The sequence below is a fragment of the Spodoptera frugiperda genome, chromosome 11 (genome assembly GCF_023101765.2).
Source record: "Spodoptera frugiperda isolate SF20-4 chromosome 11, AGI-APGP_CSIRO_Sfru_2.0, whole genome shotgun sequence".
Taxonomy (NCBI): Eukaryota; Metazoa; Arthropoda; class Insecta; order Lepidoptera; family Noctuidae; genus Spodoptera; species Spodoptera frugiperda.
In genome coordinates this window covers 2,977,237-2,990,028 of record NC_064222.1, presented here as the reverse complement: position 1 = coordinate 2,990,028, position 12,792 = coordinate 2,977,237, and the positions used below count along the sequence as shown (strand labels likewise).

The window sequence follows — 12,792 nt, the reverse complement described above, 5'->3', positions numbered from 1 at the left end:
ATACATTAAAGCCCAATAATATTATTCCTTCATCTTTTGTGTAATATTTAATAACTAATGGTAAATTGATATCATTCTTATTTTGATTGGCAGCACATAAAATTGACCGATCTTTCATTCGTTCACTAATTGACAGTTGAAATAAAAATATGGTACTATTTCTCCGCAAAAGTTACGGTTTGGTCAACAAGGTTGCTAGTCGGTTTGTCCAAGGTAAACCTTTCACGGTTTGAATATTTTCTGACGAATGTTCTACAAGTTATTGTGCCATATAAACTTTATTTAGTGAATTTTGGAGCAGTGTGATTATTTTATAAATTATTTCAATATACGTAGTACCTATTATTATTAACTATACGTTTTAAAATTTGTCAAGTTTAATAAAATATAAATTATATATTGTTCAAGGCACTTTTTTGTCCAGCACAATGGGCAGCTCATATTCAAGATCCTACTCCCCAAACAGCGGACAATGTCCACCAAACTCCGAAAATCGTAAGTACCTATTTAATATTTCCTCATATTTTCATAATCGTATTATTATTAAATTAAAATAACGTAACATCACTATTGTATTATTACCAGCAATTATTGTAAATGCAATACACAAATATACCTACAATACAAATAAGTAATAATAATTTCAAAAAGTCATTTAATAAATAATAAATAAATATTAATCGAATAAAAATATTTAAAACTATAAAAACTATTTTATAGACATAACATTACAAAATCTATTACACCACTTACACATTCATTTATTTACATATTTAAAAAAATGCTTATTAAATTTTTTATGCTAATTTGAATAAGTACAACTTAAAAGAACCAAAAATCTTCTATTTACAACATACTTATAACAGTTTTATAGTAAAACTTTACCCTAGTGGTAAAGTGCACCTGCACTGCTAGGGTTTGCACCCTATGTACTTCACAATTTATTTATTTATTTTTTAAATTGGAAATATTACCTATATGTAACTATATAAGATATAAAAAATTGTAGGTGTAGCAAAATAAACAGAACACCTAGTGCAAAAAATATTATTATCTGTTGTCCTTCTGCTTTTTTTATTTGCTCCTAAAAGTAAATTGATAAGTACCTAATGCAAATATTTATCCTTTGGAGTTTGGCGACACCTTCAAAAGCGATGCGACGACGCCCGCCAGGTGTCCATAAAATGTTTTGCTTTTCTGTTGTTATGGTAACAAGTCACATACATTGACCCTGACTAAAAATATATGTGACCTCTACATGGCAATATGCCAATAGTAAAGCGACGCGAGCGACGGAGCCACCTCGATATCTTCAAGCATGAAACAGCACTTTTTGTACAATTTCTAAAACACTTTTTTATTGTAAACAGGTGGCACAATATCGCGCATGGACTCCAGCGCCAATTACGTTGAGTCCGTAGTCTGCAACGAGAATGACCTGAAGGAAAATGAAATGAAAGTTTTCGACATTGGGGAAGAAGGGAGAGTATTGCTTGTGAAGCAAAAGGGTGAATTCAGCGCAGTTGGCACCACTTGTACTCATTACGGCGCTCCACTCGTGTCTGGTGCCCTAGGCGACGGAAGAATTCGATGCCCATGGCACGGCGCCTGCTTCAACATAAAAACCGGAGACATTGAAGACTTCCCTGGCTTCGATTCGCTGCCTTGCTACCAAGTTACTGTAACGGAAAAGGGAGAAGTCAAGGTAAGAAACAAGTTAACAATCGACAATAGCTGATGTGCAACAGGTCGCCGTGTTGTAAAAGCTAAATATCCGACAAGTTGTGTCATCATCGTGCCTTTTTCTGCAGAGTATACCACAATTCCTACCTATGTTTCGGTAATAAAACTTACGCAAATCCATGGGAAATCATTATCATTAGAGCAAATACAAAAGAAATCATATCATGGATATCTTCATCATGATATGATGTCTTTGCGGTTATCGTCTGCTCGTCGTTACGCACAATATTAAGTAACAAGATAGGCAACATTCCTTTATTAATAAATAATAATATTCAGTTAGAAAAACAGATGGTGAGACCTATGTCGCGCAGATGTCGTGGTCACCGGCCCTCCAAAGTTAGGTGGAGGTTGCAACGCCCGAGCGGAGCGAAATAGAGGTCAGGCCGGGTCGCGTGATCAATAAACACTTAGCATTTCACGTACATGACAACACGAAGAACATTACTGTAAAAAGAGCTGTTTGTCTATATCTTGTTAAAAATTTTGTGACACCTGCAATGTCTTGAAACAAATCTTCTGTCAATACGCGTATGACGAAATATCGGTGACTGTTACCTAGTACCTACATAATATTTAACTAGGTGTGAATTGAATGAGTCTTCAAAATATTCTAGTCAAGTATTTGTCATCCTATCTCATGCTCTCAGACTGTCGATCAGTTTTGATTAGAAGTTTCTTATTTTTGAAGGTGTAATCTTATTCATTGAACTTATCGTCATTATTAAATTAATCGTCACTAACTGACTACAATGGACAGTAGGTATAAGGTTTAATAGATATCCCGCTTTAGCCATAGCTGTTTTATATTTACCTGGAAGCCCACTCGACCCAACGAACTAGGTAATTTGATCAACGGTCAGGACGTTCGACCGTTCGTTTTTTAATTCAATTAATTCTCGATCGATCCCTTCAATCTACGACCGCTTCAAAATAACAAAACTCAATGAAATTATCAGACCTTTCGCCCTTATTCCAAGTTGTAGATACTTTTGATCATCTGGACGTTCCACATTTATTAGACGTAACTTTACTCATATCTACACTGGCTTCTTTCTGTCTGTGCTGCGCTTCCAATCTAACTCATTGCTATCTAGACTAATAAATAAAATTGGAGTGCATGTTTGTTTATTCCGGCTAATCTCTGAAACGGCTGGACCGATATTGACGGGCCTTTTATTGGGAGGTCCACAAAGTCCGTAATCCACGCGAGCGATACTGCGGACATCAACTAGTTATTCAATCTTTATTCGCACAAGAAAGGGGCAACTATTGTTCTGCTTGTTATCCTTATCATAAGTTTGTTTGCAACTACCTTCATGCACCATAAATAATGCAGTTTGTGTGTATTTGTGCAATCACTTAAAACAAGCTGTTATTGGTTTATCGTTAGCCCTGAATGAATCCGTAACTGATGATCTTATCCTTATCTACCACGGTCTACAGCTAATTATAGACATTGCAAATATTAGCCATCTGCATTTCTGAATATGTATTGTATATACTGATACTTTAAAAAATAGCATTTACTTACCACCGTACCAAATCCCTTAAAGAGAGTCGACCACGTCTAGTAAACAAAAAGCAATTTAATAGATTGTGTGACAATCCATTTAATCGGTATCCTAAGGCTAAGGAAGTACTCTATAATATAGGCGCGGCCACAATATCCAATAGCCAAGGCCTGAAATAGGCTTTCTCGGAAGTATGGCGAGACGGGAAAATTCCCACCTTTAATTAAAATACTCATTCGTGAAATTCCACCGTTTGCTCCGTCTGCGTCATTACATCACGTCGGAGGACGTCAAGAATCCGAGTGAATGACTTTCCCTATTCGTCTATTGTTCCTCTCTGTGAAGCTATTTTCCTCATTAACTGTGTTCACAGTGCGAGATATGCTTAGTTAGGCTGATATAAATCTGCCTTATAATTAAGAAGTCCTTAGCGAATATCCAACATAATATGCTTGACGTAACAATACAATTTTGTCTTTCAATTATATGGAAATTTATTGAAAACAACATAATATGTATTATAATATTTATTGAGGGCCTTTAAAATGCTCTTTCGTTAAGTTTTCTTAAAATTAATCTCTTCAACAGTAGTTCCCATCACAGGAAACTTTAACTTACAAACCAACTTAATTTAACTTGCATGTTCGTATGTGTCTGATATGACATCGTTGCAAAATCATGTTTTCATATTTAAAATACACACACTAATGTAAAGGACGAATTTCTATGAAAATTTTTAGAGTCGACATGCTAATGGATCCTTATCTATAATGCTTGCTTTTAAATTATTGATACTTCGCGGATGACTTGATAAAAATTCAGCTACAATATTTATTTAACAGCCCATGTCATAAAAATATTTTCGATTTCAAAACATAACAGTATCTATCCTTAAGCTTTATACATATAAGTAGGATCCATGGATATTGATTCCATAAGATTGCTATCATCCTTCTAAAAACCTTATTAGACAAGGCCTTCTCGTTGCTATGTGGATGCAGTTGTGTGGTAATCTCTGGGTCTCTGTATAAAAAGTGGATCGTTCTCTTCTCTTGGATATCGACTTTTCCTACACACGCCTGTAGCATGCATAATTAGTTCACGTCGCCGCCATTTATATTCCGACTTGTTGCTTGCTGGGAATTCGCTGATCCCTTAATGGCATGCTCGTTGCGATGTAGAATATAGACAATATGCTGTGTTATTATCATACATGTAAGCATTGTTGTTAGGTGTTAGACGCGGCTCGTGAACTTTGAAATTAATTAGTAGACCTTACGCTTTATCAAATAGTTATGCTGATAAATATTAGATATATTTTATTATATTAGATTGTTATCTGTCTGATAGCGACAACTCGATATACATTCCTACATCTGCACCAACTAAAAAATCTGATAAAAAAACAGTTTACTTTACGAAAAAGGTCGTGCTAAGGAATTTTCCAATATTTTAACTGATTGTATTCACTGAAATAATAACATAGTGCATGCACACGATGCGATAACTTTGTGAAATCTAAAAAGAATGTAATTTGCGATAAATATCGTTATTAGTCTGATTCGCGATTGGCAGTCAGCCAATCAGTCGTAGCCGCAGTCATTCAGAACTGTACGGGTATGTTGTGATGGATAGAAGTTAGATAGCGTTGCTGGTTTAGTCAACTGTTGTTATATCACCATTCCTCCCCCAACCAACATCCAAACTCCATTAAAGATCCTCATAAGTTACATTATTACCCAACGAGCATCTAATATGGAACTCTGCTAAATTACTGTATTAAAACAGCTTAGGTACCGACTGTTGGCAATTTAGTAGCTCTAGCCACGATCTGGCAGTAAAGAGTGTATTTTAAACCGAAATCAACAAGAAATATATTTTTAAACTCTCTTTCGTTTTTGTGTTTCGTGCCAAAACGAATGTAAAAAATGACTTAAACAGTTAAACACTGTATACGTTAAGCTTTACTCGGGTCTGTATTGAAATAATTCTAAGATGCAATGGCGTTCCGGAAATTGCGGAATCCGAAATAAAGTTTTTTCGCACTGCCATGAATGAAATATCCGAGACGTTTATAACCATGACGTCAATGTCATACATAAGTCGTCTGCAACCGACGCTGTTTCCTCCATAGTACAAAAGGGTCGGGGATCCTTCGGCGATCTGTAGATAAGTATGAGTGCGTGTAAAGAACTCCTAGTAAACAAAGGCTTAGTGGGCATCTAAAAAAATGCTAGATGCGTGACGCTATAAGTCTATAATATTTCTTAACTTCGTGTTTATAACACGAAGATTCCTAGCCAGATAGATAGCAGACATCGCAAACAGTCTGTAAATTGCAGTTTTATTTATTCTCATGTCTGAACTCACTACTGAAGTCATGCAATGAGCGAATTAGTCTCAGCCCGGAAAACTGAATTCGAGGAAAATACGTCGGTATTGTATTAGTTTAGACTTGTATTGTCATACAGTATATGTATTGTGTCGAATGGCTCTACTTAATAATTATGACTTTGTTTAAACTGATTTTCTATTTGACTAGTACAATATATTAGGTAGGTTATAACTCTGTGATGTTCTGAATTTGGCGTTGACTATTCTTTACCTGAGCCATGTGTATAAGCTGTTTTCGAGGGTCATCACGAACCGTCTCGAACGCAGGCTTGATGACTTCCAGCCTCCCGAACAAGCCGGATTCCGAAAAGGTTTCAGTACCATAGACCACATTCATACGCTGCGGCAGATTATACAGAAGACCGAGGAGTATAACTTGCCACTATGCTTGGCGTTTGTGGACTATGAGAAAGCCTTCGATTCAATCGAAACCTGGGCGGTGCTGCAGTCTCTCCAGCGGTGCCACATCGACTATAGATACATCGAGGTTTTGAAGTGTTTGTATAACAACGCCACCATGCGCATCCGACTACAGGAAGAGACTACGAGGCCAATCCAGTTGCGGAAGGGCGTGAGACAGGGAGACGTTATATCTCCGAAACTGTTCACAAACGCACTGGAGGACGTTTTTAAGCTCTTGGACTGGAGCGGACGCGGCATCAACATTAATGGCGAATACATCACTCATCTCCGTTTCGCCGATGACATAGTCGTAATGGCAGAGTCGCTGGAAGAGCTGAACACCATGCTCAGCGACCTCAATACCGTTTCCCAACAGGTGGGCCTTAAAATGAACATGGACAAGACGAAAATCATGTCAAATGTCCATGTTGCACCTATACCGGTTGTCGTTGGGAACGATATACTCGAAGTTGTAGACCACTACACATACCTGGGTCAGATCATCCAGCTAGGTAGGTCCAACTTCGAGAAAGAGGTCGCTCGAAGAATCCAACTCGGATGGGCAGCATTTGGGAAGTTGCATGAAGTCTTCTCGTCAAAAATCCCGCAGTGTCTGAAGACCAGGATGTACAACCAGTGTGTGTTGCCAGTGATGACGTACGGTACCGAGACATGGTCCCTAACTGCTGGCCTTTTAGAAAGGCTCAGAGTCGCCCAGCGCGCGATGGAGAGAGCTATGCTCGGAGTATCTTTGCGCGACAAAATCCGAAATATGGAAATTCGCCAAAGAACAAGAGTTACAGACATAGCTCTCAAAATATGCAGGCTGAAGTGGCAATGGGCAGGCCACGTCGCTCGGAGGACTGATGGCCGCTGGGCCAGGAAGGTGACTGAGTGGCGACCGCGGACCGGAAGACGCAGCGTGGGCAGACCTCCCACTAGGTGGACCGACGACATCGTCAGAGTGGCGGGGAGCCAGTGGATGCAGGTGGCGGCTTGTCGTTCTACGTGGAGGACCAAGGGGGAGGCCTTTGTTCAGCAGTGGACGTCTCTCGGCTGATGATGATTCTTTACCTACGTCAATAGTTTTACATCATAAAATACATATATTTGCAACAGATAAATGTGGGTAGGTATAGGCAACAAATATTTAAAATCGACCTTATAAGTTAGGCAACTGTTACGTTAACAGAATGAAAACTAGTTCAATGGTAGCAAAGTAACCGAATTGCGTCGTGACCTTGAAGTGTTGCATGATACTTATTAATAATTATGACTGCTCCAGTCCACTTGTCGTCTGTGTTATTATATCCTTAATGGGGCGGTATACCTACCATATAATGTTGACGAGGTTGCTTCGTTATCCAAAATACACAATAAACCTGCAAACATGGCTGCCTTGCCGTCAGTCTGACTAACTACAGTGAGTAATGCGCTTACCTCATACTGTGCTATGGTTACGGTACCTAACCATATGTTTATCAGTCCGCGTACAGCTTAGGTTCAGTTTAAGATAACAAATCTAGTGCTTGCATTATTATAAGTAAATTCCACACACACGTGTTGCATGTGTATGTAGGTGGACTATAGCCACTATATTATTATATGGAAATAGGAATAAGTTTTTTTCAGAACCTAGCTTTCGCAGCCTGCGTGGCGCCAATGCCATTTTGATCAGATTATAATAATTTTGCAACATTATGAGTCGTTTGCATTCACATCTGCCATCAGATACGGACGCACTATTACGACAATATTTTATGGGCAACAAAACAATATCACAGAATAAATATTATACTGCGACATTACTGAAGAATAAGTGCCTCTAGACAGCCTTTTAATGTTACAACACAAATCTATTATAGTAAATGTATTTATAATAAAACATTACTTAGGTACTCACTGTATTTTATTTGCTCATAAATCTGAGTACCTATGTTGCTGCCTAGAAATCTCCTTATTCACTTAAAGGCATTGAAGTTTCATGATCAAACTAGGCATAGTAGGCATCTAACAATATTTCTCATAATTAGCTGATATCACCAGGTTATCCTAACAAGGGAACAAAGATGTTACGTATTTGTAGAATCTGTTTTTGACGTGGTCCGTAGCTACCTGTCTCGAAATCAATTATTTCAATTCATATCATTTGGCTACTGTTCAGTGTGAAACAGAGATTTGTTTACATAATAATATAATACACGGTAAATGCCACTAATTTTCCCCGCTAGGTAGATGTTTTGGCAAAATATCTAAACTAAATTATATTGTCGACATGTGCCTACGTCCGGTCCGGTGTCATACAGAAATTTCGCACTTTTAACTCGCACGTTTTTTAGATATTCTAACAACCATTAAAGTAAAATAACCTTTATGGCTATAGAAATAAGGTGTCATTATTCGATGACCGATAATGTAAATATTTGGTCCACAGTCTACGGTCATACCCATAGGCAGGTATGCAATAAAATCGTGATCTAAGAAGTAGCTGACCTTGGTTTACCTTGACCAACTCATGTATTAACTTATTGAGTTTACAATCGTAGACGCTGGCTTTGTACATAACAAAATAGATATTATACCGGATGGTGACTCAATGTCATTACTAAAGCAATTACTTAATCGGCACCAGACACTCGTCGAAATAATTTGAACACACCTTTTAAGCATGTTTAACTCTTTAATTAATTAAGGGTAACTTGTCATGAGTAAAACTGCCTGTTCGGCAGCGTAGTAAACTAGTAACTGCAGGTATTGTTTTGTATGCCAGCCATGCAAGGTGCACGTGCTCTGTTACCCACACCGGATGTAGATTCTGACCTTCTCGGTTAGGTACAACCATAATTGGTGGAACAAAGCATTTAAGCGAGACAGACTGATCTCCTTCTAGTTTTTGTTTTATTTTACTATGAATTTAAATTATACCTTTTCCATTTTCAGGTAAGGGCCAAGCGCAGCGATTTGAAGTCTAAGAAACGTATCAAGGATATAGGCGTAGCGAACCAGTGTGACAGTTCAGTGGCAGTAATCGTGGGCGGCGGCCCCTCCGGAGCCACCTGCGCTGAAACACTACGCAGCGAGGGCTACAAGGGACGCATCACCATGGTAGCCAAGGAGAACTATCTCCCCTACGACAGAATTAAAGTCTCGAAGATCGGTACCGTCACAGATATAGAAAAACTACAAGCAAGGTCTCAACAGTATTACGACGAAGCTAGTATTGAGGTAATCAAGGGGGTCGACGCTACTAAGGTCGACACCCAAGAACATATTGTCCACTTGAGCAATGGAACCAAACTCCGGTACAATTCGTTATACTTAGCTACTGGCTCCACTCCACGTGTGCCAGATGTCCCTGGCATAGATTTAAAGAACATCTTCACAGTTAGAAACTTCGATGATTCTGTTAACATTCTGAACACGTTGGGAAGCAACAAAGATAAGGATGTTGTGGTATTGGGCTTGAGCTTCATAGGATTAGAAAGTGCGTCCTCTTGCAACGATAAAGCCAAGTCGATGACTGTTGTTGGCAAAGATACTACTCCACTGGGACAAATATTCGGCAACGAAATAGGAAGTAGTTTACAAAAACTATTCGAAAGTAAAGGCGTCAAATTCCAGTTTGGTACCACTGTGGTCAAGTGTAATGGTGAAAATGGTATGATAAAATCTGTAGAATTGGCCAATGGCACCACACTTCCTGCTGATATTTTGATAATAGGCGTGGGAACAACATTTAACACGGGTTTCTTGAGCGATAGCGGAATTAAATTGGAGGGAAATGGTGCGGTTACCGTGAATGATAAGTTAGAAACCAGCGTCAAAAATGTTTTTGCGGGTGGCGATATCGCTTGTGCGCCCGTGTTCGCTCATGGCAATAAAAATTTAAGCATCGGACATATCGGCTTAGCTCAGTACCATGGCCGTATTGCTGCTTTGAATATTTTAAAGAAAGAAACTCCATTAAAGACAGTTCCGTTCTTCTGGACTGTACTATTCGGAAAGTCTATCCGTTATGCTGGTTGCGGAAGACCAGCGAGTACTCAGATAGAAGGAGATGTGGATGGTCTGAAGTTTGTTATCTTCTTCTTTGACGAGACTGACAAAGTAATAGCTGTTGCTTCCTGTATGAGGGACCCAGTGGTCTCTCAGTACGCCGAGTTTGTGCACCAAGGTAAAACTCTTTACAAGAAGGACCTCAAAGACGATCCTTTTGCGTGGACGAAGAGCAATTAGTCAATATTTCCATTATCTGTTAGCTTAGCAAAAAAAAACTGTTGTATTTATTATGTTGTCCAGAAACATATTCATATATCTACTTAGAAGTTTAAGTACCCGCAAATATTATATGCCTATAGTTATTTATGTGTAAGCTTATTTACGCTTTTAGTAGTAGGTGTGTACCTATTTATGCGTTTATTTTGCCGTATTTGTTAATAATGCTTGAATTGTGAACATTGTTTAGTTAGTCACATACAATTTTAAAGGCCGTACAGATACATGTTAATTATAAAAATTAATCATTGACAATATTACTCAGTTATTTTGATACATTTCGAATTTACTAAGTATAGAGACTCGAATTTATGTTTTTAATGAGATTATTTACTGTAATTAAAACAGAATTACATCGTGGCCTTAAGAAATAAACCTTCGTTTATGTAAAACGCCTTCGCATCATAGATTTATTCGTATATTGAACATTTTAGGGGACCAACCACACGCCATATTATGCTTCTATAAAACTGCATACCTGCGTGAGTTTTTATGTATGTATGTATGTAATTATGTATGTGTAACACAGTTGCAGTATATTTATTTGTGTTATTGCTTGCCTTTTCCTGTAATAATTTTATTTTTGTCAAGTAACATCAATACTTAGGTACATAATTCATAAAAAATCCAGTTGGAAAAATTTATAGGTACAAAATGTTTGTGAATATGGTTGTTAGTCACAACATTATATTTTTATATTTGTAAGCTCACAAGTACTTAAACTATTTTGTTAATAGGTAAATGCAGAAAATAAGAAGTACAAAATCAACATATTTTCGTTAATGCTATTTCCACTGCACATACAAGACCCATATTTGATAAGTGGTCATTATCTATAAGAATTTTACTTGAAATTTTATTGAATATTTTCCATAGGTCAGATGGTTGATTGTTATTGCTCATGTATTATTTGAAATTAACTAAATATTACAGTCAAATATGATTTTGATTATCATTCTAAAACTGATTTACACTACTCAGTTCCATCAACAATGATATTAGTATGTACTAGTGATGTGGCTCACTCTAGTTATCAAAAGGTCCTATTGTTACAATAAATGGTGCATATTATGTGTGTATTATGAATGTTTAGGTTTAAGTTGCTTTCTTATTGGTCTATCTGCAGACTATTGATATAATTTATACTGTGAAGCCAGTCAATACTCTTGAATGACAGTGACAAACAGTGTTGTACCTACTATGAATAGTAGCATAATAAAACCGTGATTTTCGAGTAAAAATAAGTCTACAGTGTTCATACACTAAATACACTGATATTTGATAATCATATGGAGGATTATAAACTGGCTTTTAAAAATCTAAAAACATACTGTGAAATGTGTACTCTATTTACCTGCTTGATATTTTTGCAATATACATTATCAATGTGATATTATAAATTGTTGCCTGTTTAGATATATGTACATATTTCGAAAAATAAACCATGTTTATGAAAAACGATTTATCATTTTTATTTACCATTCTTTATCTTTACTTTCAAAAGCTGTCTGAAAATTCAGGACATTCAATATACTGCAAAACACTTCTAGTTCTCAAGAAGCCTTTACTATGTTTCATTTTCTGAAGAGACAGGCACACAGGTCTAATTTTGTAATGATCAGGACCTATGATAATATAGTATTTTGTATTCCTTACAAGGGTCTAATTGTGGCACCTAGTGTGAGTGAATAGGTTTAGAGATGAATAGAAACAGGGGTGAGTGGTTAAATATTAGGAAATTTTCTATTCTCTATTTAACTTTTGAAATCTATTCAACCTGTTTTGTTATTTAGGAAGTAAACCTACAACTATCACTTGTTTATGATATTCAAATTAGAATAACAACAATACAAATTGTTTAACACATTTTATTTAGAATTCTTACTACGTTAAATAACCTATTTACACTAAACTACATGCTTATGAGTTAGTCCCAAGATTCATTTACTCTCAGATGTTGTAGGCGTTCATATAAAGTCACATCTTGTTTAAAGATCTTTCTCTGATTGTCTAATAGTTTCTCCTTCCTCATTTCTGGTTTCCCAAGGGCTTTAGTGTGTCCACTGCTTTCAGCCTGGAAAATAAGTTTGGTTCAGTCTTAAAAGTGGAATAGACTAGTATTCTGTTAACAGTTTAGATATTAGCTCATTTCAATTTATTATTTAGAATTTCGAATACTTACTTCTGTGAGATACGGAAACCGTAAATAAAACATATTTTTTTCTTCTACAGCAAAATCATCTTGAATTTTCCTGAGATGTTTTGGTTCAACTTTTTTTACTAATCGGTCTTTTCCTCGAAACAAATGTCCATTTGGTAAGCGATTTCGTCGAAACAGCACAAGTGACAGCCTCATTTTGTAGTTTTCGGTATACTTATTATAAGAAACTTACAAGATTTTCAAAATGTTAGGATTTTTTATAAAACAAGGCAAATTGACAAAACCTATTGACATTGACATAAA

General features: G+C 36.8%; 2 protein-coding genes across 2 annotated transcripts; one reads left to right on the top strand and one right to left on the bottom strand.

The window, feature by feature from the left end:
• The first annotated feature begins 53 nt into the window (after positions 1 to 53).
• LOC118274687 (apoptosis-inducing factor 3) lies at positions 54 to 11,789 on the top strand. Its single transcript, XM_035592343.2, has 4 exons — positions 54 to 213; positions 409 to 495; positions 1,371 to 1,705; positions 8,994 to 11,789. The coding sequence occupies exons 1-4, from the start codon at positions 150 to 152 to the stop codon at positions 10,287 to 10,289; spliced, it is 1,782 nt and encodes a 593-aa protein (XP_035448236.2). The 5' UTR covers positions 54 to 149; the 3' UTR covers positions 10,290 to 11,789.
• A 393-nt stretch (positions 11,790 to 12,182) lies between these two features.
• On the bottom strand, positions 12,183 to 12,788 carry LOC118274688 (uncharacterized). Its single transcript, XM_035592344.2, has 2 exons — positions 12,511 to 12,788; positions 12,183 to 12,402 (listed from the first exon to the last, which is right to left on the bottom strand). Exons 1-2 carry the CDS (start codon positions 12,682 to 12,684, stop codon positions 12,256 to 12,258), a joined length of 321 nt encoding a protein of 106 aa, XP_035448237.2. The 5' UTR covers positions 12,685 to 12,788; the 3' UTR covers positions 12,183 to 12,255.
• Positions 12,789 to 12,792: the final 4 nt, after the last annotated feature.

Coding starts and splice junctions, on each gene's coding strand:
- LOC118274687 (XM_035592343.2), top strand. CDS start 150: ATGGTACTATTTCTCCGCAAAAGTTACGGTTTGGTCAACAAGGTTGCT. Junction 214..408: donor TGCTAGTCGGTTTGTCCAAG/GTAAACCTTTCA, acceptor ATATTGTTCAAG/GCACTTTTTTGTCCAGCACA. Junction 1,706..8,993: donor CGGAAAAGGGAGAAGTCAAG/GTAAGAAACAAG, acceptor TTCCATTTTCAG/GTAAGGGCCAAGCGCAGCGA.
- LOC118274688 (XM_035592344.2), bottom strand. CDS start 12,684: ATGAGGCTGTCACTTGTGCTGTTTCGACGAAATCGCTTACCAAATGGA. Junction 12,403..12,510: donor GGTTTCCGTATCTCACAGAA/GTAAGTATTCGA, acceptor CTTATTTTCCAG/GCTGAAAGCAGTGGACACAC.